The sequence below is a fragment of the Argiope bruennichi genome, chromosome 1, assembly GCF_947563725.1.
Source record: "Argiope bruennichi chromosome 1, qqArgBrue1.1, whole genome shotgun sequence".
Taxonomy (NCBI): domain Eukaryota; kingdom Metazoa; phylum Arthropoda; class Arachnida; order Araneae; family Araneidae; genus Argiope; species Argiope bruennichi.
The window spans coordinates 77,332,838-77,360,297 of record NC_079151.1 but is presented as its reverse complement, the minus strand read 5'-3'; the positions used below and the strand labels follow the sequence as shown (position 1 = coordinate 77,360,297).

The following is a 27,460-nucleotide window of genomic DNA, read 5'->3' as shown; positions in this document are numbered from 1 at the left end:
CATGCTATAAACCTCTGAATTGTTATTATATATTTTGGGCATGATAATTTTAATATAGTACAACTATTGAATTTCTCACATTCAGAAATGGATTTATAAACTAATTTATTCAAGCATCACATAAATTTCTTTCTTCTTTGGAATGTTAAATTCAAGCACAAGATAAAACTATTTTTCTGGAAAGACCAATTATTTTTCCTTCTCAACATAATTTTAATTAAACAGAAAAAAAATGCAGCAGTTATTTAATTTGGCCATTATTATTCTATAAAATTGATCAATTAGATTTAAATTTTGAAGAATAATTTTGTGAAGTTATGTTATATAACACACACAAAAAAATTAATAAATTACTTTATCTATTTATTTTTTGCTTTGATAATCAAATTACCTTACATCAGAAGTATGGCAGATCTCAAAATTTGTCAAATGAGCAGTAATCACCCTTGTAGAATATGTGTGTGTGTGTGAGTTGTGCAAGACATGCATTTCTTGAAGAAGCAATCATTGAGATCTTTAATACTTTTTATTTTTCATAATTTCAAGCAATTAGTCAAATGTTCATCTTATATCAAGATTTCTTTGCCCAAATCATGGCCAAACATGGCAAAAAGAAAAAAAAAATGTGAACTCAGTAGGAAAGCAGAAAGAGAGACCATGAGAAAATATTTCGATATCGCATAGTTTTTGAAAAGAATTTGCAAAAGCAGCATTTTGATGCCAAGGGAAAAATCAAAGCTAGAACTTATCAAAATTAGCCGAGTGTGACTTATCAAAGCTGGTTGTTAATCAAAGCTTCATTGTAACTCAGATGTTACAATGAAGGTGGAGTTTCAGTGATTAGAAAATTAATGATAGAATATAGGTAATTTGAAATTATTATTACACAAATATGAAATAGTAATTTTAGTTTATAGCTTTCATGTTGACAGAAAGTGTTCTTGTACCTTAGAGAAAAAAGACAGAACTAATTTCTTACTTTGGGGTTTATGTATTCTTTTTATAGTATTAGCTGAAGTCAATGCCCCTCCCCAAAGGCTAAATGCCAACAGATAAGGGAGAATATCAGAACAAACATTCTTACAATATTACTATAGTTTTTTTTTTTTTATGGCGCAAGGGCCAATACTGACCAAACTGTGCCAAACTCGTGTTAACTTAAAATACAAAAAACTTACTTATTACGGTAAGGGGATGTAAAGTTAAAATCACAAAGTGAAAATAGAAATTAAATATTATGCATGAAATTGATGTCAAGTAAAAATGAAAATACATTAATATGGTACACAATGTTACTATAAATAAGTCTCAGTAACTGCTTACATATTTTAAATATTCCAGTATTTTTATTCTTACATTCCATTTTCATTTAATGTTTTAAATATATGATTGTGGCATATAGTGAAGAGTTGATATAGTATTATGCTTTTTAAAAATAGCAAAATTGAAAAAATAAGAGATCTTATAGTAAAAGACTATAAAAGCATATTAGACATAAAAAAATCACAATTTCAAAATAATATTAATAAAAATGCAAAATAATTAATTATAATCAGTAAATCATAAATTTAATTAAAAATAGTGACAAACCTTAAAGACAAAACTTCCACATTAGGTAGTTTTTTTACAATGCTGACATCAGTGAGCTCACTGCCCCTACAAAACATATACCTATTAACATCAATTCCAGCCAATTTCAATTAAAGAAAAAAAAAATGGAAATAAGACATAAGAAATTCAAATTTATAAAAATATTTTTTGGTCTGTCACACTAATTTTATACTTCACACAGACCTACTCTAAAATATTTTTTTTTAAACTATACTGTTTATTTTGCATTTGCTATCTGTATATATGATTTTGAGTACAAGTCTTCAGCAAACTTCTTTCAATTTCACAAAAGGAATGAAATTAAATAATATATATATAATAACAATATCAGAATGAGTTAAAAAAAAAAAGACATACATGAACATGCCCTTAACTTACTATTTTCAAATAATATATACATTTATTTCGCTTAAAATTTCTTTTCCGATAAAAACATTAATTGAATTTATTAATACAAATAATGGTATAAATTCCATTTAAATACTGAAATTAATTAACATAAAAAAAGAAAGAAATATCTTATTAACTCATTAGAATGGATTAAAACTGTCTTCTGTCAAATGTGATAATAATTGGTCAAAATCACTGTAGTGAAGAATTTTAGATTTCTTATTACCTTAATAATTTAGTTTATGATTATAGCAGTTATATATAAATAAAATAAAATTTTAAAATTAAATGATGAACTCCAAACAAAAATTAAAAGAGAGAAACTAAATAATTTTTTAAAAAGCACCTATTCTCCATAATGCAAGTAATAAACTAAAGTCTTCATAATAATGGATTTCACAATATTTATTGGTCTACTCTCTTCACATTTGAGAGATCAGAAGAAATTTGTTATATTTTTATGAAATGGATTATATAAAACATATTTTAAATTCCATATATATATGCAATTGGCATTATCCTTTTAAAATTTTGACCTAAATTTGCAAACTATACAACAAATTTCAGTTTCTTATAAATATATAAGAATAAAATGTAGCTGATAATGAGTTATTTCATTTTACCAGATTTTATTTTTGGTCCATTTATAATCATCTTAACTTTAACCTAATTTGTTGATAATTTTAGGTTCAAAAGGAAACTGTATTTAACAGAATAACACTTTTTAATGTAGATTTCAGATATATATAAGAATTTTTTTTTGTCATAGTTATTAATCTCCTTTTTTTTTTCTTTGCATTACAATTTTATTCTTTTTATTATACTTTCTCTTTCTATATATATAACATTTACCAAATAAATGTTTCTCTAACCACAGTTTCTTATAACAGTACTTTTTTCAAATTATCATGATATTTAATTCAAATAATTCATAAATTATTTCACAAATCTAAAAAACAATTCGGATGCAATACTTAATGAAAAATACTTATTAATGTGTGTTAAATAATTACTTCTATTCATATTTATAAATAATTAAAACAATAATAAAATACTTCATGATCTTTTTTTAAAAAATAATATGTAATATCTAATTTATAAGCTTATGCTAAATGAAAATGGCTTCATTTTGCTATACAATTTATACTTTTGAATTCTGAAATTTCTACCATAAGATATTTATAAATTGAATTTACTTTTAATATTATATATATATATATATATATATATATATATATATATATATATATATATATATAGTTAAGCAAATGATTTTTGTGGTGTAGTCTTGAAAGAAACTGCAGATACATAACATCAATAAAATAACATTACTTTATTTTTTAACTAGAGTGATTAAAGAGGAAACTTAATCGCAGTTTTCAATATTATTGCCAGTAGGGATTGCAATATCGGAAGAAATTTATATTTATTTATTTAAGATTTTAATATTTTAAGAAAATTTACTCTAAACTTAATCAGACTTGAATTGGTTATTTTTTTTTCTTCATATTCATTTTTAAAATTATTATAATTATGTAAATACCTCAAGTCATTTTCTATTTTGGTAGGCCTTTCTTCTGTGCGATTTTTCAATGTAATATATAATTCTTCAGATAGTGATGTGTGCTGTTCTTTCAGTGACTGCATCATAAAATTTATTGTTGCATTAGCTGTTAATAAATTAGAATCTCTCTGACATAATGCCTTAATTGTCAGTTTTATTGGAAGTACAGCTGATACAGTTCTGGATATTAAGTCGAATTCACTATCTGAAAAATTAATTTGCAGGTTTAAATCGATTATTGCTTTTTGGATTGGATTTTTCAGTTTCAAAAATCCTTCCATCATTAGGAGTAAACTGTTCCAACGTGTTTTATAATCTAATATGAACATATATTCTGTTTTATTTTCTGTTAGTATATATTTTTGTAATATGGCATTTTTTTGTAGAGGAACGTTTAAATATCTTAACAATTTTTTGAACTTTATAAATCATAGGAAGCAATTCTTGATGGTTAATATTTAATCCTCATTAGCAATATCTTCTTCAACAATTACATTGTCATTATCTTCATTGACAATATCACTCTCACTCTTACTCTCTCCAAAGTTGGAATCCGAAGTTTCTATATCCACAGTATTTGGATTCTTCTGTTCTTTATTTTTTTGATATATAATACTTCTATTACTCCTTATTGAATTCCAAGTGCATAGCACAATTGCTGATTTGCACCAATCAACTTTCCAACTTTTTTCATAACTGTTGCTCCATCAGTTGTTATGGATACAATATCTTCTTTTGGGGATAATTCATGTTTCGCTAATTTAGATTTAAGCAATTAATTAAGCCATTAATTAGCTAATTAATTTTGCCCGTTAGGGAGACATAAAAACAAAAACGTACACTATTTTCCTATGTTTGCGATCCCTAAACATATAGTGGAGACAATTAAAAAAATTTAGTAAATACCGAAAAACTGGTATATAAACTTGTGAATACCGGTATTACAAAATTGTACAAATGGCTCAAAATACTGCTTTTTGGTATCCCGGTATTGCAATCCCTAATTGCCAGCAAACAAAAATATTAGTTATTGGAGAGAAATGTGATGCAATATTGCCTCTATGAATCTGAACAAAAAAAAAAGTGTTGGGACATTTTAACAGTTTAGAAGACGGTTCCTATTTTGGTGAGTGATAATGGAATTGAAATTAAAGTATTGCTTGGTACAGTTTAAACCCATGCAATTGAGCAGTTAAGTTTGAGTTTAAAGATTTTATGGAAAGGTTTCAGACTGATTTTAAAGAAAATAAAATAATATCAACAAAACTTTACAAAATAGTCCTGATTAGTTAATTAGAATCCTGCAGAATTATATAACTGTTTATTGCAAAATTAAAAAAATATATATATTCAACAAGAATTCTGCATATGACACCATTGTTGAAAGTCATGTGCCTGCTTACATGGCATTGGGAACATCCTCATTTAGAGTACTTTATATTTTACAAAGTTTACATTTTGGCACTGTATCAAAAGCGTGAAACATTAATTATTTCAGATTTTCTAAATAGAAAACATTCTATATGATAACATCATTGGTAACATATTTGTCACGATTCCAAAAATGAAAATTCAAACTCTTCAGGACTAGAATTGTTGGTGCAATTCTAGTTGAGGGTATATCATATTTTTATAAATTACAATACATAGTTTATAAAAATATGACAAAACATACGTACCATGCATTCAGCTTTCTAACACTTCGTAGGTCTTGTGCTCGTGTTCTAGCTAATACAGTATGCTCTGTTAATTTTGTCATGCTTGCAGATATTATTGAGACCTAAATATAAAAATATTTTATGCTTCATCAAGTCAATAATAGAAAAGGGACAAAACCAAAAATATGAAGTACAATCCTAGAAATATTGAAAGAAAAGACACTTACAAATTATGAAATACAGTATATAATTTATAAAAATATAACACAAATTCATTTTATTCATCAAAGTTTAGATTGTAAATTTTTTAAATCTTCAGACATTTAATAAAATATGACAAGAACAAATAAATCACTTAAAATTTGCATATTATTACTTAATATATTACAACTCAACATTTTCCAATAAACTGTAATTTCCAATGATATATTTAAAAAATTCTTTCTCTTCACTAATTCTTTATACATTACAATTTAAATAGTATTAACATAAATGCAGATTATCAGGCATCTAAAAATAGATCTTAGATTAAGACAAAACCTTTTATAAAGCAAATAAAATATTGCAAATTTTACAACCTATTTATTGATTGTTTAGAACTATGCAACTGAAAAGTATTTCAGCTAAAATGTAATAAATAAAGGAACAAGAGTAGGAATTAAATATATTACTTCCCCTAAATAACAAAAAATAACTGTCAAAAAGCTCAAAATCACAAACTATTTAATAATACTGATAAAAAAGAAAGATATATTTGAAACAAAATATCATTAATGTACAAACATTCATAAATAACAAAGATACATTTAAAACATAATATCATTAATGTGCAATCATTCATATATAACAAAGTAAAAAAATCCAAATGTCTACATATAAAAATAATTTAATGCAGAATTTAAATAAAGCAGTATGGAAAACTTATACCTTAGTTTACATGATCATGACTTGAAAATAAATTCAAGATCCAGACAAAATTCGAGAAATAAGTATGTAACAGTAGTTTTAATTTAAATAATATTTAAAAAATTATTAAAAGCAATAATAATATTTAAAAAATTTATTAAATATCAATTTACTAGCACAAAAAAAGTGTTTTACCACACAGTTAATCCCTATCCAAACATAACAAAATATATCGTTATTTTTATAGGAAAAATATCAAAATACTGAGTAAAAACTGATAAAATACAAGAGAAAAAAACCAATCATATACGCAACGCATGATGCAATTTTCGCTGCCCGCTTTCTAGATTACCTACGAAAAGTTTAAAAGAATACAAAAAATGTTCATTACTCAAAAACCAAATACAAATAAAAGAAAATTACCACAGCATTATTTATTTTATACCACAAAATAAAAATAGATTTCAAAATATATCCTAAATTTGTGAAGTTTGACAACCATATGACACATTTCAATATCTATTTCCCTTTTATAGTAAAAAATTACAAAGAGAACAGGAGGGGCACCTATTTAGAGATGATAAATTGAATAAAAATTGTTAAAATACATCCGAAAATCATGCAAAATTATTAAAATAAAAAGTTTTTTTACTTACATTTCAAAACAAAGTTTTCAAGCAGCAGATGTGATGAAAAAGAAAACAAATATGAATATTTCACTTCAATTAACGAAGTAAGTTTATTTGATATAATGCTCGTATTTCCTTTTATTAAATGTGTTTTAAAAATCACTTGTAAAAATTGATAATGAAATATTTGATATTTAAAAAATTTTGGAAGATAAATTTAAACTTTTCTTTCTTGTTCATGGTATTAAGAAAATATGTCCCACTAGAGCTGTTATATTATTAGCGCTGTGCTGAGATTTAAAAGATTTAATCTAATTTTAAAAGAGCATATAATATTTTTTGAAATTGAATGCAAAAATAAAATTCTTAATTGTATTTGAATTTTGCTAATGACCTTTATGATAAATAAATAATAATAAAAATAAATAAATAAGGGAAGTAGTTAAACTGATACATTTTTCACTGCACTGGAATGAAGGGAAAACTTGAGTTGCTATGGTAACATTGATAAATATAAACTAAGTTATAGCACTTTTTTTTTTAATTCTCACTTTATTTAGTTGTAGTTATTACCTTGACCAAAATAGAAATATTTTCCTAAATTATTGATCAGTAAAAGTAAAGTAAGGAAAAAGTAGGATTAAAAAGTTAGTAAGGAGGAAAAAAAAATCCAGAATGTAATTGTCATATATATCTCATTTTTATCGATCATGGTAGGTATTACCTCAAATTTGTTTGTGAATTGTTAGGAATTTATTTGAAAGAATTAGAAATGTACAATTCATTAACTTTTGGGGAGTAAGTTTTATGTGATTCATCATTTGAAGAACTAAAATAGAAAGCTGAGTGTTCTACTTTTAATTGTATGGGATTACTCAGTATTTTGTTTTCAAACTTACAATATTTTTTATGATTATATTTTTAGAAGATAAAAAACATTCTCTCACTCTCTCTATAGAGAATATAGCACATATGATGCAAATTAAATGCACCTCCTCACATTCTTTTAAAACATGAGGATTAGTAAAAAATTTATCTTTCCTTTTTTGTAATTATTTTCATTATTTAGGTTTTAAACTATATTTTTGGAAGTAGTTTACAAAATTAAATCTATTTTAGTTTCTTAATCAAATTTAGTTAATTCATTTCATAAAGAATTCTCTTAAAATATCTGATGTGTTAAATTAATGAATTATTGTTAATTGTTTTATAATCCACTATAGACAATCTTAGTAGTTACTAACAAGCTTTTTGTGTCATTGAATATAAATACTGAATAAAACTATTAAAATTATCTTAAAAATTAATTATAGTATTATGATATAATACTTTTTACAAGTTTTTACATGTAATATTTATTTCTTATGTAAAAACTCTTTTTGTTTTTAGTCTCAAAAAACAAACCTTCCAAAAAGAAAAGTAAAGCAAGAAAAAACAAAAGATTCTAAAATTGACAAAGACAGTGAAAACTCAAAGCCTTCTCCTGCTATTAGGGAAACTATTAGAAATGAAAAATATCGTAGTGGAAGTTTGAATAGACATATTCCTGCCAAAGCCCAAGAATCTCCAAGGAAATCCCAAAGTGTGGACAGAAATCAGTCAGTGAGATCAAAAATAAATGATGCAGGAATTCGAAAAAGTCCACAGCAGAATGCTTCAAAACCTTCTAATAATGCTGCCAGTAAAAAGAAAAATATTCGAGATTCACAGATAAGTAATAATAAAGTGGAAACTAGATCCAATCCTAGTACTTCTAATAGTAAAAAAAGTATTTCAACTACTTTAAAAAAGAAGAATTCAGACAAGCCTGTAAAAGTCAATGATGGAAAAACCAATGCTCAAATAGCGAAAAGCTTTGTAAAAAATTCTCAATCAAGATTATCCAAATCAACTAAATCTTCAAATGAACAAAAATCCCTGAAGAAACAAGAAAGCCCCAAACATGAAATTTCACATAGTCCTGAAAGACCAAGGACTAGTACAATTCGTAAAGGAGTACCTGAAAATGTGAATCTACATATTAAAGATGAAATAGGTAAGATACTCATATTGTGGAATTTTTGATGAATATTACTTTGTCATTTTGTTTTATTTTCCTTCTTCATGAATGAAATGCATTTCTTCTATAACTTTTATTATTTACTAAACCAAAGTTTTTTGGGGGTAAATGCTTTCTTTAAGTTCATTCTTTCTTAAAAAAAGGTTAGAATGCAATTACCCTCTTCTTGTCTTTAATGTTTAAAATAAATTTTTCATAACTTATTCATTGTTGAAGCCTCTAGACTTCCATTTATAATGAAGTAATTCCTTATAAAATTAAATTTTTGTAACATGATTAATTATTTAATTGCCATCTCTTCACACTTACACCTAATATATAAGTTATATTGATTGTGTGGTGTTGCTTTAGAATTTTAATATTTGTGAATTTAATTTTTTAAATATGTTTATTTAAATTAAATATTCTGAACTTAATTATCAAAGTTCTCAGTAATTTTATCAGATTCACTAAAAATATGGAAAGTGAAAAAAGTCCTTTCAAAATAAAAATATTTCATAATAATGAATAACCAAATTTTTAATGCACTTGTGGTGAAAATTAGTTTAAGAATGTCTATTCGCATTACAAGCATTTTAGTAAATGGCATTCATTTTTAAACTTTATTCCAAAAAGGTATTTTATATTTAGTGATTTTTAGAGCATTCTGAAATCTTATATATATAATGATATTTTAAAATCTAATTAAAACTTAATTAATTTCTCAATTTTTAGCTCATATTAATTTCATTCAAAAATATTCTCTTATTCCCTGATCCCATTCCACTTTTCCTATTTCATTTATTCAACACAAATTCTAAAATTGCTGAATCAGCTAAAAGCTGACAAGTTCCCACACTCCAAGTGAAAGGATAAAATATTGCTGATCTAAAAAAAATTCTTCTAAAAGATCCCTATGATTCTCTTACCTGTGTTGGAAATCCCTATTAAAATCTCACAGTATATATTCACAAGTGTAAAATTTTCATTAGCTTTTCCTCATTTTGTTTTGTGTCATTCTGTGTTGTGCTCATCACTTTTGTTTGTACATAATTCGTGCCTTCCAGGATGCAATAAAGCGACCTTAATAATTCAAAATCTTCTCTGTCTTCGATCATGACTCTGTTTCAAGAATTATGCTTACATATATATATAACTATTCACAATATAAGTAGCATAAATGAAATCTGTATTCTAACTGAGAAGAAGAGGGTAAATTCTCTCATTATAGATATTTGTGAACAAATTGTCTCTAAAAAATACAGAGGTCAAATAGAATTGTCATGTTTTACATCTGGTTTATAAGTATTTCTAGATTAATTGACAATATACAAGCTTGAATTTGGAAATATAATTTATGCAACATTTTTATGTATTTTACTAGCTTGATTTGTATATTTCTTGCTTATTTTCTATGTTTAAAAAATAGACTAATACTTTCAGAATGGGCTAATATTAAATCAGCTATCAAACTTCAATAAAAAATTATAATTATTATATTTTGAAAGTCTTTTTATACATGAAATTGTGATGGACCTTTAAGTCATATTCTTTTACTAGTTTTGCCCTTATTCTATTTATTGTGTATATGAAACTTCTTAATGAAGTTAAGTCACATGATGCTTCATTTGCAAGTAAGCATCATTAAATATATTGCCTAACATCTAATTATAGTTTGTAATGGACAATTTCTTTTTATTTTCCATGTTAGTTAATTGATATATAAATAAGAATTCCAGAATGATTCCAGAACAAAAATGATACTCTGCATTTTATCATATTAACAAGAACATCCAACTCTGTGTTAACTGAATTGATTCTGTTGCAAATAAATCAATAATAAAAAATAAAAAATGTCTAATATACTCTTTCAGTCATAAAATATATTAAATGTATTACTTAATAGATTCAATAAAAAATTATATGAAATAAAATAAAAAGTGAAAAATTCATTATGACATTGCTAAAGAATTATTAAAAAGTAAACAGAACTTTCATTCCTTAGCTTTCAATGATGGAATTAAAAAAATGTTGAAACAATTGAAATTATTTTTAAAAAATAGCTAAAAAGGATGCATAATATATTTTTAAGCAATTTTCAAAATCAAAAAGAAATTACTGATGACTAAACTGCTTTATTAAAAAGTTTTTTTTTTTTTTTTTTTAATTTTAAGATGCTGAAAAAATTATCTTTGTGATATAATTTCTAGAAGTTATCAACAAAAATGGCATTTTTTGCTTAATTTTTCATTAAATTTTTATAAAATTGTCCCTAAATTCTTATTTTTACCCTCCTATGTATCCATGCAAATTTTGGTAAGACAAGATCCAATGATTTTAGAGCTATGCCCTGCAGAGCACCAACAGATAAACTCTGGCACTCATTCATTCATTCTTCTTATTAATAGAGATAAAAATAAAAATTTCAGTACTTCTTGACTTTTAAAAATACTTTTGCTCGATAATTTTAATCTGTTTAATTAAAGTGAATGTAGAAAGAATGTAATATTCTAATCATATTACTTAATTAGAATATTAAGTAATATGACTTAACTTAAAATATTCTAATCATATTTTGTTTTTATTATTTAGGATCACCTGTACTGACATCTAACAGTTCATTATCTGGAAGTAAAGTAAGAGTAATTTTTTTTCTCAAATTAATGAAAAAAATAATTTTAATATGTTTAATGAATGTTTGAAAATTATTTCCAAGAGAATATTGATAAACACATAAATTTTTTTATTGTTAATTAAAAGCATTTTAGTACTAGCGGGATTGGCCACTTCAAAAACATTCTCGCATATTCTTCAATAAAACTCTTCTCCACAGCATAAAATGTTGGGTAAGGCCGCGAATAATTTGCATGGCATTGGTGAAAAATAGTTATGAAATATTGATCTTTAGCGTGAATGCAGCATTTTTTCTAAATCTATCATGTGAATATATATATCTTTGCTGGCGATTGAAATCAAAATCTGACACTGAACTACAGTTGTAGTCATAAGATAACATACCGAATTCCATTGGTTTAAGTCGTTGGGTGTTTGGATTATTGTGTTTAAATGCCATCATTTTGACAAATTTTGTTCAAAATTTGTTAAGAATCTATGTATTAGATACTAAATCTATATAACAAATTTTATCTACATAGCTCTTTGCGTTTTGCAGTTATCGTGTTCAAATGTATTCGGGTAGCTTGCCAAATAGACAGATATCTGAATGGTTTTCGTTCAAAAATTAACAGTAATCTGCAAATTTAGTAGCAAGTCTGTATACCAAATTTCATCCGTTTAGATCAAGTATGATTTTGAGTAATCGTATTCGCAGTCTGACTGATAGGCAGACAGTCATAATGCCAAAAATATTTTTTTCGAATTCAGAGAGATTTGAAATATGGAGATTTGTTAAAATATGGATTCGAAATTTTTGAGGATTACGATATTTCCAGTAAACTTCATATACAAGACGGTGAAAAGATTCTTTATAATAATATTTTACATATTTTTATATTGAAATGCCATATTTCCTAATTTGTAATCAAACAATACACATAAAGATATAATTCATTGTTTTAAACTGATTGCTTTGTTTCTTCTTTGATAGTAGTGTTTCATAAAAAGAACTTAGCTTGGGAAAGTATTTAAAATCACTTAGTTGTAAACACTTCAATTTAATTGCAAGTTACTGATTGATATTACAGTTTGAAAATTCAAAATGTTTCCCAGAAGATTCCAGTTGAAAATCCATACTCCTATATTCTACATTTTTGTTTTCTGTCATTGAGATATGCAAGGCCAAAATATTCAAAATCGTCAAAGAATTCTACTTCAACAGTTTAATTTCAAGAGTTCAAAAAATACATTTCCGAAATTATGTTTATCTATCGTCTTGTAAATATAATAATTCAAAAACATTTTCGGCTAGATAGATGAAATTCGTCGCTCTGCCTTTACAACAAATTGTAGACTTCTGGCGAATTTCGAAGGGAATTCGTTTTTAGGAATTTCGTTTGTCAGTCAGTTTGAATATGGTAATAGATTGATAAATTACGGTATGCAGTTTTAACATTATCTAAATCCGCTTCAAATTTTGAATCATATGCATTGATAGGTTCGTCATCTATAAGATTGAACATCTGCATGTTTGTAATATGGTAACTCAAAAACACAATGCTTTAGATAATTGAAGTTTGTATCTGATCTTGTCACTAAAATTTGATTTCAATTAATCGAAAAAACAAAACAACAAAAAACAAAAACGATTGTTTTCTTTTCTTTTTTCCTCTGTATTCCAAAGCCCAAAATGTTCTGCAGGACTGAGAAAATAAAAATCGACACATTCTTGGCGTTCACATCCTCGCCGAAAGGGCACATTTTTCTTCAGGGAGATGATTTGGTTTAGTTTAGTTATATTAACGTCCGTTTCAAAGCAACACGAGGGCTATTTTGGGACGGACCTCGTAATTTTGAACCGCGGTCAGATGACGAGGACGATACCTGAGCTGACACCCCCCTCTCCACACCGCACCACACCAGCGGGAGGACGTTTAGCCCCGACGGATTTAACGTGCACCAGACTCGCTTACGCGACGGTTCTTCGGTGGAATGGGGTCTCGAACCTGAAACCCTCGGGTTCCGAAGTCGAGACCTTACCAACAGACAGCAGGGAAATGGAAGTAGCACCTTTATAAAGGAGTGTGCGAGAATGTTTTGGGAGAATACTCCCAGTCATTTATTTAATGTGTGGAATTACTAATTATTTTGAACCTAGGTGTCTTTGTAATTAAATTATGTTTTGAATCTTTGCTATGTTATTATTATTATCAATAATAATTTTATTTCTGAATTTAAAAAAAAGACGCATTATGGCAATAAAAATTTGAATAAATATTTTTTGAAAATTGCATGATTATTATTATGTAAAAAGAACTAAATGTTTTTCATTATGTTAGAGAAAATTATATTGATTAGGAATCTTTATCCTGAAAACTAATGCAAGCAGATGACAACTGTAATACAATGTAATGAGAATGAATGTAATATAATGAATATGATTTACTGTGTTAATGTTAAAAATTTACAAAATTTGTTCTTATTTTCTGTTTTGCAATTTCTGTTCTTATTTTCTGCTATGTACTAAATATTTACTTGCCATATAAAATATATCTATATCTATATCTATACTTATAATAAAGCTCAATGTGAGTGTGTGTGTGTGTTGGCGCTCTACAGGCCAGACCATTCAACCTACAGCTACCAAATTTGGTACATGTATACCTTGGAGGTTGGGAATGTGCACCTGGGGTTCCTTTTTTCGAATTTTTAATTAGAATTTTAATTATTAATTAAAAACTAACTTTCCCGCCAAAAAATCTTCCATTTTCCCCACCGCCAAATGAGTAAGGCTTCAGTTTTTTTTCTCGAAACAGTAATGAGGCTAGTGTTAACATTTTTCGGCTGATTATTTCAAACGATTCTGTTTATTTTCTTAATGTTTTATGCATTTAAAATTAAGCATTGTTAATTAATCCATGTTTCAGATTCATTCTGAAGTACTTTTGAATTAAAATAAAACAGAATAAAGGAAATTAAAAATTTCTAATCCGCATAGCGTTACCCCAACTGGCGTAGAAAAAATCACGTATTTGCATTACGTAACTGGCGTTGAAAATTCACGCATGCGCATTGTGTTCTGAATTCCGCATTGTGTTGACAATTATTATCAACGGATGCAGACTGGATTTAAATTATTTTTAGGTTCGTTGTATGCTTTTGTAATTAAAATGTATTTATGTTAGTTATATATTTTTTGTATATGCTTATAGTTTTAAGTACATCGTTTTTTAAGTAGTTTTTTTAAAACCTGTTTTCAACCGTTTATTTTAAACGATTCGTTTTATTTTCTTAGTGTTTGATGCATTTAAAATTAAACATTGTCAATGAATCGATCTGCTCAAATGAATCTAAGAAAATTTTGTTGACAAATTCTTGAGATATTACATAAATTAAAAAAGATATTTTTTAGTGCCCATAAGGTTTAAATACTTAGCGACTCTGTTTTCAGTACTCATATTAAAATAAATGTTTCATTTCAGTAAAAAATGTTCTTATATTAATTGCAATTTAACCATTTCTTTTTTAATTTAAAGCATAAATTCTACGGGTGCTAACAGAAAATTAGAGTGATACATATTACGTTATGACTGAAGGCCTTTATAATATTATGAATGAATTATATGACAATCAAAATTTGAAGTTTTAAAATATTTTGATGAAGAAGCTATTAAAGTAGGAATTGCATAAAATATTTAATTATTAAAATTTTAACGAACATTAAGATTGGCGAACCGGCTTGTCGCTAAAGGCGGCTAGTTACAAATAAAGTAAGTAAAACGTAACTGATTGAATCACTTTTTTTTTACGAGATTTTCCAACTTTGTTCAATAATCGTAATGCATAAATATTTTTTGCGAAACTTTTGATTGGGGAGAGTTATGTCATAAAGATATACCTAAACTATTGGGTTGTTGCATAATTATCATACGTTTTTAAACAGTATTATATCAGGCGTTCTTGAACACTATTTATTATGAACAAGGAAACATAAAAATTCAACACGAAAATTTTTAAATGATTAACCAGGAGTGTAGTCACCATATACTTCAATAACCGAAAGATGGTTGAATGGTCCACATTGAAGTTGTCGATAAGCATTCGAATTGTCAAGCTTACATCTTCTTCCATGGCTGCCAAAATTGACTGGTCTTAAAAATCTGATGGTCAACCTCTCCCTGGCTTATCTCTTAAGCTAATGTCGCCAGATTTGAAACGGGCAAACCATTCCCTGCATCCACTTTCACTGATTGTGCCCTCACTGAAAAGTTCGTTGAGATCGCGAAATGATTGCACATTTTTCCATCCTTTCTCAAAGAGGTACAGCATAATATGACAAATACGAATATTGTTATCGACATTCATTTTTATAACCTAAAACAATATTTTCTTTCATAAATTTATAAAATATTGTAAATTTTTATTAAAATATAGCACGTCAAAGAAACGCTTGATAATTATGCATCAACTCAATATTTATTTCTATGCAGGATTGCACTGATAATAAAAATAATTTTTGAATCCTTTGGCTATTTCTACCACTGTACACTTAGACTACCAATCTATATCCCTACCCAAAAAGAAAACTGTAAAAAAGCAAAAAAAAAAAAAAAAACCTATATAAATGATCAAATGAGTTTGTTGAATGAAAGCAGTTGAAAAGTTATTTATATTGCTGTTTCACGTAACTTATATTCTTATGATTCAATATTTACATATTTTAAAAATTTTCTAGAATAGTTTGAAAATTGAATCTGATGATGATAAAGCTTCATATGAGGAAGATTTTGAAGTGAGTTTTTAGAATTTATTGCACTTTAAATGCATAATGAATAACTAATAGTAATAATGAGTAATTCATACTATTGAAATTAACTTATATATATAAATAATCCGATTACCTTTTTTTAAAATGTGAGTTTTGATAATCATTTATAAAATCTATCTTCAGCTCTTCCATCAGGTATTAGTTTAAATAAATTAAAAACTGCAAGTATTTAAGTAGCTAGAGGAAAAACATGTTTTCTAAAGCTTACAACTAAATTTTTTTGGAAACATTTTTGAGGTTTGATATTTTTATTTTTACTATAAAATTTTGAATAGAGATAAAAATCATCTTAATATCAGAAGAAAGTCATGCGATTGAAAGTTAAACATGTTGTGAAAAAATACAATAGCTTGAATTTAATAAGTTATTTACATGCAAGCAACTGCTTTAGATATATAAAGTTAAGGAAATGTTTGCCTTTTAATATATTTACATTTAATAAGTATTAAAAATGTATTCAAAATTTCGTTTTGCTTGCTTTAAAATTATAGGTATATTTTAATCTGATAAAAATTACGTATAAGTGATTATATTTTTCCAATACCTTTCAATATTTGCTGAAGATGTTTATCAAAAACCTGATTTTGATATATTATTGTTACTAAAGATCTCCGTTTAAATTTATATTATATATCATTTGTTATTTGATTATATGGATATGAATTTAAGAATATATTTCGTTATATGATATTTCTGCATATTTATATTGGATCAATCAGAAACTATCCACTGCACTTATTGTTCCACTGCGTTTATTTGTTCTAGATATGTGTAAGAAAAAGCAAAATACTTATAATTGTACGTCGTAGGAATTTTGAATTCTTATATTTAAGTTAACTCAGTAAAAGTCTCAATGCTAATTTAAAAAGTATCACAGCATAAAATTGTTTTAAGCTAATTAAAATTAGTGAAAGAGATGCGCAATATTGGAATTTATATCACTGATTTTTTTTTTAATTTTAAGAATGTAAAAAAATAATTTTTGTGCGATGATATGTTTTAAAGTCATGGCGGTAAAACATAAAATCTTTCTAACCCCATTTCACACTCTTTAGAGCCAACAGAAATTTTTCAGTAGCGCAATTAATCTTTTTAAGTGCTAAGGAACATATATACTATCTTAGCAATGGTTGTGGAATTGTATAAGGTTCAAACGAGCAAACTATGGGATATTCAGATTTATATAAAAGGATGATTCAAAAAAATAAAGATCGTTTAGTTATAAAAACTGAAAAACAAATTATTTATGGAAAAATAACATTTATGGTACATATCTGAAACTTCCTTCACTTCTCTACATAATCACCTTCTACATTTCAAAATTTGTTTGTACCTGTAGTAAATTTGTAGTAGGGGATTATCTTATCTCGAACTTCTGAATTCCCATGCTATAATATTCTGCCTCCAATTCAATAAGCTTTCTCAGACAGACTTTCTCGAAACGAAAGATAGTAGCAATCATCTTTTGGGATCATAAGGGTAAAGGTCTGATTCTACGACGAAGCATCCAAATCAGGAGGAAAGGTGTTTCTTCATGACAGTGCCCGAAAAATTTGAAAATCAATTGGAAATTTTTGATCAAACACCCTATAGTTAGGACCTTGCTCCTAGCGATTTTCGTCCCCCCTCCTCCTAGCTGGAAGAATGTGTGGGTGGTAAACGTTTCGGAAGAGTTGGAGAATGTGGTGATTACCTGGCTGAAGGCAGATAGCATGCGAATTCTGAAGCTCATAACCAGAAATGAAAAATGTTTAAATGTAAGATGTGATTATGTAGAGAATTGAAGAAAGTTTCAGATATATAAGAGAACTGTTTTTTCCAATGAATATTGTATTTTTCATTTTGTGTGACTAAACAATCTTTATTTTCTGGATGACCCTCGTATATAGATTTCAAAATAATAGCAAAAATGTTTTTAAAAAATTAATATTACTTTTAGCATAAATTTTTGTTGCTGGTGAATAATTACATATGTTCGAGTATTATTTATATTAGAATAAAGTGAAATAAACTCGTCTTGTGTTTTAAAGATTTAGATAATTAATTAAGTTTAATTTATGTTTAAGTTTTTTAACTGCAAAATTAATCATACTCCTAAAAGAAATTTATTCACAAACAGCTCTTGCAAAAATTTATAACTTTTAGTGGTTTTTTTTTATTGCATTTTGTGATAAATTCATATTTTACAGGATTATGATTCTGACTTTGAAGAAAGTGATACTGAGTCAATATCAGAATCTGATACAACAAGTAGCAGTATGGAAGAGCAAGAGGAAATCCTCCAGGATGTTCAGATTGAAGAAAATAGCCTTAAAAATTCTTCTCCACTTGTTGAATCTACTAAAGTGCCCGACAACTTAAATATGCCTGTCATTAAAGAAAAGATTAATGTGAGTCATATTTTTTTAAGTTAAACTTTTTACTTAAGCTTTATTTAAGCTTTTTACTTACTTTGTTAAGTTAAGCTTTTTTTAAGTTAAGCTACTTACATCCTAAAACCCTTGTACCTAATATCATTGTTGGTATAAAATCATATTTCAGAATTGAGGAAAGATTATAATTACTTTTGATATTGACTAATAAATGAACTTTCATTTTGATGATTACTCCTTAACCACAGATTTCACTTTGAGATGCATTTTAAAAATTGCCAGATTAATATTTGTAACATGATAATAAATTTCATTTGCAAATTAATTTTCCAATAAAATTTTCATAGGCAGCTGATCAGTTGAAATTTGATTCTTCCAGTTATATTTTCTTTTATTTCTTATTTATGAATTTATCTCAACTATAACAGTACTCAATATTGCTTATTGAGTAACATAGAAAGAAGCTTTTAATTTTTTTTTCTTATTTAAGGCTTTTGTTTAAGTTAACTTTTTAAGGTGTTAAATTTGATGAGTAATTGATTCATAATCGACTAATGATATATAATTTTTTAAATGTTGGAGTACTGTAATTCTGAATAGGAAAAAATTATTGTTCTTATCATAAGAGTAATTTTTTTACAAGGCAATTTTAGATAGGAAGCTCTTTAATAAATGTAGATAAAATGGTTACAGACTGTTTCAAGAAGTGGCTTATAAGGAGCATGAAAAAAATCATAATTTCTAATAATTGATTAATATGCTGTAAATGAGAATATGATATATATATATATATATATATATATATATATATATATATATATATATATATATATATATATATATATATATATATATATATATTGAGTCATACATCATAAAGCTTCTGGAAATAATAAAATATTTGTAGATATATAGTATTTATTTGGTATAGTTTCATTTGAATTAATAGCAATATTTTACATTTATATATTTACTAGCCGCCTTTGGCGACCAGCCGGTTCGCCAATCTTAATGTTCGTTTAAATTTTAATAATTAAATAGGTTGAACCGGAATTTAATCCCCTTCTTCGCTAAGTTGCGATAACGCGCCAAAGCTGACAATATTTATTATGCACTATAATTGAACATCTGCTCCTTTGCTTTTGAACATTTCGCAAGAAAGTTGTTGGCGATTTTTAAAAATTGCGCCAAGCAGTGGGTTAAACTCCGGTCGTACCATTAAATATTTTACGCAATTCCAACTTTAATAGATTTTTCATCAAAATATTTTAAAACTTCAAATTTTGAGAGTCATATAATTCACTCATAATATTATAAAGGCCTTCAGTCATAACGTAATATGTATCTCACTAATTTTCTGTTACCTCCCGTAGAATTTATGCTTTAAATTAAAGTGTAAATGATTAATCTGCAATTAATATAATAATATTTTTTACTGAAACAAATCATTTTTTTTAATAATATGATTACTGATAACAGAGTTACTGAGCATTTAAACTTTATGGGCACTAAAGAATATCTTTCTTAATTTATGTAATATCTCAAGAATTTGTCAACAAAATTTTCTCAGATTCATCATGAACATCGATTAATTAAACATTGTTAATTTTAAATGCATCAAACACTAAGAAAATAAAATGAATCGTTTAAAATAATCGGTCGGAAACAGGTTTAAAAAAACTACTTAAAAAACGATGTACTTAAAACTATAAGCATATACAAAAAAATATATAACTAACATAAATACAATTTAATTACAAAAGCGTGCAACTAACCTAAAAATAATTTAAATCATTGAAAACAGGTTTAAAAAAACTACTTAAAAAACGATGTACTTAAAACTATAAGCTTATACAAAAAATATATAACTAACATAAATACAATTTACTTACAAAAAAATGCAACTAACCTAAAAATAATTTAAATCATCCGTTGATAATGGTTGCCATGTCAACAATCAGAACACAATGCGCATGCGAGAATTTTCTTCGCCAGTTACGGTAACGCAAATGCGTGAATTTTTCTACGCCAGTTGGGGTAACGCTATGCAGATTAGACATTTTTAATTTCCTTTATTCTGTGTTATTTTAATTCAAAAGTACTTCATAATGAATCTGAAACATGGATTAATTAACAATGCTTAATTTTAAATGCATAAAACATTAAGAAAATAAACAGAATCGTTTGAAATAATCAGCCGAAAAATGTTAACCCTAGCCTCATTACTGTTTCGAGGGAAAAAAAAACTGAAGCCTTACTCAATTGGCGGTGGGGAAAATGGAAGATTTTTTTGGCGGGAAAGTTAGTTTTTAATTAATAATTAAAATTCTAATTAAAAATTCAAAAAAAGGGACCCCAGGTGCACATTCCCGACCTCTAAGGTATACATGTACCAAATTTGGTAGCTGTATGTCAAATGACCTGGCCTGTAGAGCGCCAACACACACACACACACACATTGAGCTTTATTTATAAGTATAGATATATATACATATAATAAAATTAAAAATATTGAAAATGCTTAACTGATGTTTGAGATCTAATTTATTTTAATCATATTGTTTCTAGTCGAGTAAAAATCACTATATGGATTTTCACTGTTCAGTCTTATAGGTAGATTATGTTTGATTCATACTTGTTAACTTGTTGATTAAAATTTCTTATTAGATTTATTGATAGATGTTGAAATGAAATTTTCAGCAGAAGCTTTCAATGGATTTCCGAAAAATAAAGCATAGATAGTTGAATAACAATTTTTAAAGTAGACTCAACATTTTCAATTTATTTCTGTGCTTAAACTTATACAATCAAAAACTATTCTTATAATCTTATTGCACATTTTTTTTTCTCTATTAAAAAAGCTAGCATCAAAGAAAACTGGAAAGAAAATATCCTGCAAAGCTGATAAATTGCAGAGTAATATCCATTTTTAAAAAATGAAGAATTTTTTCCACATGTGAAACTTGCACACAAAGTGAAGCTGTCTGTTGTACTAATTTTATTAATGCTCAAAAGCAAATTATGAACTGCCTTGGGAATCATATTAATGAAAAACCTATTAAAAAGAAATCAAAAGTCAGTAATGTGCGAAATATGCTGTAAAGAGCCCTTCATCATTAAAGAAATATTTGTTAAAATAGACTAGTGAAGGATGTTTTCAATACAGTACTGGTTTTCCCCTCATATTTGTTATCCTATATACATTTAAATTTGTCCTTGGTAATATACTTCCTAATTTGTCTTTAGGAAAATTATATGCTATTGATTTTTTTTCTTATAAATATTTTGAAATGAATATAAAAACTTGATGAGCTATAATTTTGATAATTTTTTTTCTGTATATTGACTATTCAATTCCTAATTTTCGTATGTTTTTCTTTCATGCGTTTTTTTGTATCTCTTTTTGGGATTTCCTCTTTTTTGTCTTTTAGTCAATCACATTTCAGTGCCATAATTTCTGTCTTAATTGAATATCGTCAAAATTCCAGCAGTTTCAGAAATTCTCATCTTTACTGCCAAATGATCGCCATGATCGCGGGGGGGGGGAGGATAATTGACCCGACATCCATTCAGCATCCATTAGAACTATCTCTAAAGCTATCTTTCTTAGCAGAAGACTTACTGCGATGGCAAGCAATGTTATAAATTCTTAACTATTGCTGCGTTACATATAATAAGTAGTTGCATTTTGTGTTTAACTATAGACCTCCTTATAAAGTTTTGATATTATGTGCATAATTTAATTTTTATATTAAAAACCAATAATTGATAATTTTGCTGATTATCTTTTTTCTTTCATTTTTATTGCCTGGAAAAGTATTTGAAAATGAGTGATCGTTCATCGCTGCATTCTGAAAAATCTATCAAAGATCTTCCGGAAAAGAAACCTATTAAATTGTCCCGATCATTTATAAATTTTCAAACTGCAATCGAGAAAGAAGAGTCAAACTGTACTAATCAACACTTGTAAGTATCTTTATGTGCTATCAGGTTTATATGTTTTTTCATTTCTATGTTGTTGCTATAAATCTAAATGTTGGTAAAAATGATTACAAAAATCTATTTTCTGCTATTTTGACATCTAGTCTACTTTTTAAATGCAATAGTACACAAATAATTCATTTTTAAATATTATGATCATCAAGTGCATTGAAAACTTGGGCAATTTAAATTAAAATCTCATTATTTTTATTTCTATTCTAAGGTGATTATTCTAAGTTATATGACAAAGGTTTGCATATAACAAATAGCTCCCAGATCAAGTACTAAAATTTTAGCTATTTCTGAAATACCCATATTTTAGATCACTCATGCGGTTGAGATTCAATATAATGGAGCAAATCAACTTAAGTCGAAATAGAGTGGAATTATCTAATTATTTCTTGAAGTGGATTGAAATATTGAATAATCATCTCGGAAATGCAAATGAATTATTCAATCTTTGAAATTACAGAATTAAATGAGAAAATATTTATTTTCTTGATTCTTGCAAACTGTAAATGTAGTCATATATATATATTCATTTTTTTTTTTTTTTTTTTTCGTTTTGAGGGCCTTTTTCACATCAGAATCCTCGACAAGTACCCCAGTGCCTGCGTTTAATCTACCCTTGACTACCTGATTTACTTCGATTATCATTTTTGACTTTACATTTTAACACAGAACCGGATGAAAAATGAAAATATTTATAACGTAATGTTGTGCTAGAGAAGGTTTTCTAACAATAGATATGCACGTTTGTTTACTCAGATGAAAGATATTTAACCTTATTTACATTATATTATTTTAAAAACAGTACTGCAATCTTATTATGGAATACTACTTATAAATCGTAGCAAAAATGTTTTTAAATAAATAAAATGATTTTATTTTCAAAAAAAAAAAAATGGAGAAATTTTTGTTTAAAGTAAACTTTTTGAATATTATTATTTTGGTTTAATTTTCAGTTCTTAAATAATAATAAAAAAAATTTCTATTCTTGTAAAGTGATAAAATTATATAATTGTTTTTTTTAACTTGTTTGCATAAAATGATATAGCAATGATACAGTAATTTATGGAAGCAACATAGGGCGATTATATCTGGTGAAGAAATGCATTTCAGTCAGTTGCTTGTAATAATTGTCGAATACTGTATAATGAGTTCATTTTGAAAAACAGCATGCCGTTTTGCTTATGCCATTCCATTTTTTAAATTAAAGTTTTGCTCATTAGTTTGTTAATAATTCTTAGTAGTGATAGAAAGACAGAGCTGCAGGATTCTTAAATAAAGAAGAGGTTATATTAGTAGATCAAGCCTTCTGGTTTTAACTGATAAATTCAATCTTTCTGCCATTTCATTTGCATACCGAATCATTTGAGAAAGAGACTGCACTCTGTGACATCAATCTCATAGATAATGACAATATCAATCTCATAGATAACTTCATAGAATAATCTAATTTTTTCCCCAGTTCTTTGTCCTTTTGAGTAGTCAAACAAAAACTTCCACTTCTGGCATCTTACAATAATTGTGATATATATTGAATGCATCATATATATATATATATTAAAGAAATCGTAATTTAAAGTCTATTAGCAAAAGGAAATGACTTTAACAAGGACCTAATACTATCAATGCTTTTTGACTTGATTTCCAGATTAACTTTTCTGATTCCTATGCTGAAGATATATTCTATTCTTAATTATTTAAATTATCCATTCTTATCTTGAAGTCCCAATTATGCTTCCCTTTCTTGATTCCCCAAACCAACACAATCACACAACTTGCCATTTTGTAAGAAGTTCCATTGGTCTTGATGCTAACAAACAGGAGGTTGAGACTAATTGAACCTTTAAATGGAAACCCTGTAAATTTTTTCTATGGATTTTCTTTAATATTCTCTGTTATTTTTTTCTCTATGTCTCGGCACATTTGCAAATACTTCTAATTATATCCTTATACAGTATTTCCAAATAATAGTGTTTAAATGAAAACATTTTACATTACACATTAATTTACATTACACATACTTAAGCTTTTAAATTGTATTATATTTAATACTCTGACTATGTATATATAATATTTATATATGGCATTCAAAAAATATTAAAATTTTTGTAGTTTTCTTATCTAATAATTTTAAGACAATTTTTAAATGCAATATCAAAAGGAAATATACATTTAAAAATAATGATATATTTCTTTGTTAAAGAATTACAAATTGCATTTAATAAGAAGAGGTGTAGCAATAGAAAAACAATGTATAATAGGTTCCTGTTACATCAGGTTCAGGGACTGCAAGGAGATGAAATATTAGTGCATTTATATGTTTTTTAAAAGAAAATTAAATAGGATAAGAGGGTGAAAAAAAATATCACATTGCTCCTAGTGGTTTAATATTTGCTCACTTTTGATGACAATTGAAGATGGAAAAAAATCTTTTGTCTTGGAGGTCACTTACCTCTCTCTGCCATTGTGTAAGTTTTAATTACTTTTATAAGTAAAATGTATAATTTAAAATTTAATTTGCTCAACCCTTTATGTAGTTGAAATCAATTATTTATCTATTTTAAAATACATTCTAGTAAATTTTTAGATTATAAGCATATTATCAGTTGCAGCGTTTAGTCAAATAAATGCCTTATTTTTCTTTCAATATTTTAGGAACGATTCCCTCAGTGATTTAGAGAAAGCTGATATCTCAAATGAGGAAATAAATTTTCCTGTAGTTACATACACTTCTATCAACAAGCCTAATTCAAAACAGGTAAAAAAATCCTTTATTATTTTAAAAGTAGATTTTTTTAAAACATTAAATATATTATTGCAATGTGAACATTCTTTTCTTATCTTTTTTATAAATTATTTGTAGCATTTTATTTCTTTTTAATATTGCAATTCACAACAATTGCACAAACTAAAAATGAAAAGTTTTCTTTATTTATAGAGGTTTTTTTAAGCTGTGGCATTGAGAAGGTAAATTATACTCAAGACACAGAATCTTGTCTTATTCTTTGGTCCTATTTTTCAATTTAAATGCAAGAGTCTCTTGCCTTCCCAGCATATTTCTCCTCCCTTTCGCTATTCATTTGTTTCTGTTATTGTACTAAATTCATATTTGACTCTATGGTTTGAGCTTCGATTCTGCTGAAGATCTACCATGCGTGTATGATGAATGCTGTATCTGCCCTAATTCAAACAGTCTATAACTTGACAAATGACCTATAATTGTAGAAGTTTGTAAAAGGGGAGGATCTTTCAAGTGTCATTTTCGTCTTCGGATCACGAGTCGAAATTACATTATCCGCCCCAATTTCTTTTAGTTTTGAAACAAGATGTTCGTCGAACAAATGAAATCCTTAACTTTTAAAATCTTTCTTAATAATGTCAAATCATATACTCACTATGACTCACGCCGTTTTAATTTTGGAATCCAAAACATTTGTAGCATTTGTTTTTTGTAATATTATATTGCAGCATAACGTAATACGACAGGCAGTTAGATGTTGTGTTATGATAATTATTAAGTGGCTGCGGTCATTATTAAATCCAAGGAGAGTAATAATGGATTATATTCTTCCCCAGAGCTAAATCAGTATTCCTGATTTAAAGAGAAACACTACACGTGTTTACGCATAATCTCCTTTTTGAAAAATCGTCGTAACATTACTTTTTGGCTTCACGACAAGAAAATTTTCCTGCTTTTGTAGTTTTAAATGACAAGTTGATCTGTTCAACATAAATATTGATCCTCTCTAGTCATACTATCGTATTTCTATCTTTCTCCCAGCTAAGCAAAGTTTTAAGTTAGTAACAGGACCGGTAATCTGGGAGGTGCGGCGGATGCTATGCACCTGGCCCCGCGATTGAGGGGCCCCCGACATGATCAAGAACTAAAATAATGTTCTGAATGGTAATAGCGGGCTGGAAAGAAGAGAGGAAGAAATTTAACTGGAACAATAGATGGGTTTTGAAATATACGAAGTTTACAGATATATTTCAGTTTAGTGTAAGTTTGCAACATATTATAAACACAAAGAAAACATTATAAATTTACCTCACCTATTGTTAAATTGCATTTATAAATTTGATAATTCATACTATAAGCTATGTAATATTGTTAGATATAATCATGTCCATGCCGAGGAAGTATCCTTCTAGGTGTCGAGATTTGACTTCAAAAAACGAAAAAAGGAAGAAAGGCTAAATTTCAATTAGTCATGAGTATGTCTCTTTTCTTTTTTACAAAGTAAGTCTGGCAACGAAAATGCTTCAACTTCAGAAGTTACAATTCAAGCTTCAACTGGCGAAAAATATTCCTCACAAACTGCACAATCTTGCAATGAAAGAGTAGAAACAGTGAAAACCTTTGAAGAACCATATGTTTATACAAATAGGATTGAATCAGAAAATAACGATGCAAATGACAGTAACAAATGTGATCATGTGCATATAAATGATACAGGTTTATGACCAAGCATTATAACTGTTAAGTTTAAAATGTTTTCTGTTATAAACAGACCGGTGCGACACAAAGGAGTTTTTGCTAAGAATGCTGAAGGTAGATTATTTTCAACTACTTGTTACTTTTTTTTAAAAAAAGTGCCAAATGGTGAATTGCAACTTCGCAGCTGGTTGATTTATTTAAAAACGCAAGACTCGGTATTTTGTTTTTGCTGTATGTTATTTTCCAGAGGAAATGAAATCCCTCTATTTATAGGTTCCACGATTTATAAGTGTCTGTAATAACTGGAGATAACTATCAATTGTAATTCAAGATCATGAGCGTTCTATTTGTCACTTAATTCATTTATTGTTTGGAAATAATTACTGAAACGACTGAATTTACACTCGGCTATTGATAAAA

The 27,460-nt window shown here is 26.9% G+C and overlaps 2 protein-coding genes across 4 annotated transcripts in view; one reads left to right on the top strand and one right to left on the bottom strand.

Annotated features, from left to right (window-relative positions):
- Positions 1 to 6,829, bottom strand: part of LOC129976256 (uncharacterized protein F09G8.5-like) — a 30,904-nt gene extending 24,075 nt beyond the window's left edge. The window contains exons 1-3 of the mRNA XM_056089774.1: positions 6,786 to 6,829; positions 5,245 to 5,345; positions 1,591 to 1,656 (exon numbers count right to left, since the gene is read on the bottom strand). Of these exons, the coding sequence (XP_055945749.1) occupies positions 1,591 to 1,656; positions 5,245 to 5,324 (146 nt within the window). The 5' untranslated portion in view covers positions 5,325 to 5,345; positions 6,786 to 6,829. The remainder of the gene's footprint in view (positions 1 to 1,590; positions 1,657 to 5,244; positions 5,346 to 6,785) is intronic.
- Positions 6,830 to 7,216: 387 nt separating this feature from the next.
- Positions 7,217 to 27,460, top strand: part of LOC129981101 (cytoplasmic dynein 2 intermediate chain 1-like) — a 51,122-nt gene continuing 30,878 nt past the window's right edge. The window contains exons 1-7 of one of the 3 annotated variants that reach the window (XM_056091787.1): positions 7,217 to 7,256; positions 8,148 to 8,793; positions 11,389 to 11,432; positions 16,148 to 16,204; positions 18,430 to 18,630; positions 22,430 to 22,578; positions 25,258 to 25,360. In XM_056091787.1, coding sequence (XP_055947762.1) covers positions 7,254 to 7,256; positions 8,148 to 8,793; positions 11,389 to 11,432; positions 16,148 to 16,204; positions 18,430 to 18,630; positions 22,430 to 22,578; positions 25,258 to 25,360 — 1,203 coding nt within the window. In that variant the 5' untranslated portion in view covers positions 7,217 to 7,253. Of the gene's footprint in view, positions 7,472 to 8,147; positions 8,794 to 11,388; positions 11,433 to 16,147; positions 16,205 to 18,429; positions 18,631 to 22,429; positions 22,579 to 25,257; positions 25,361 to 27,460 lie in introns of those variants that run through there. The other 2 variants (XM_056091779.1, XM_056091795.1) reach the window with 2 other exon arrangements.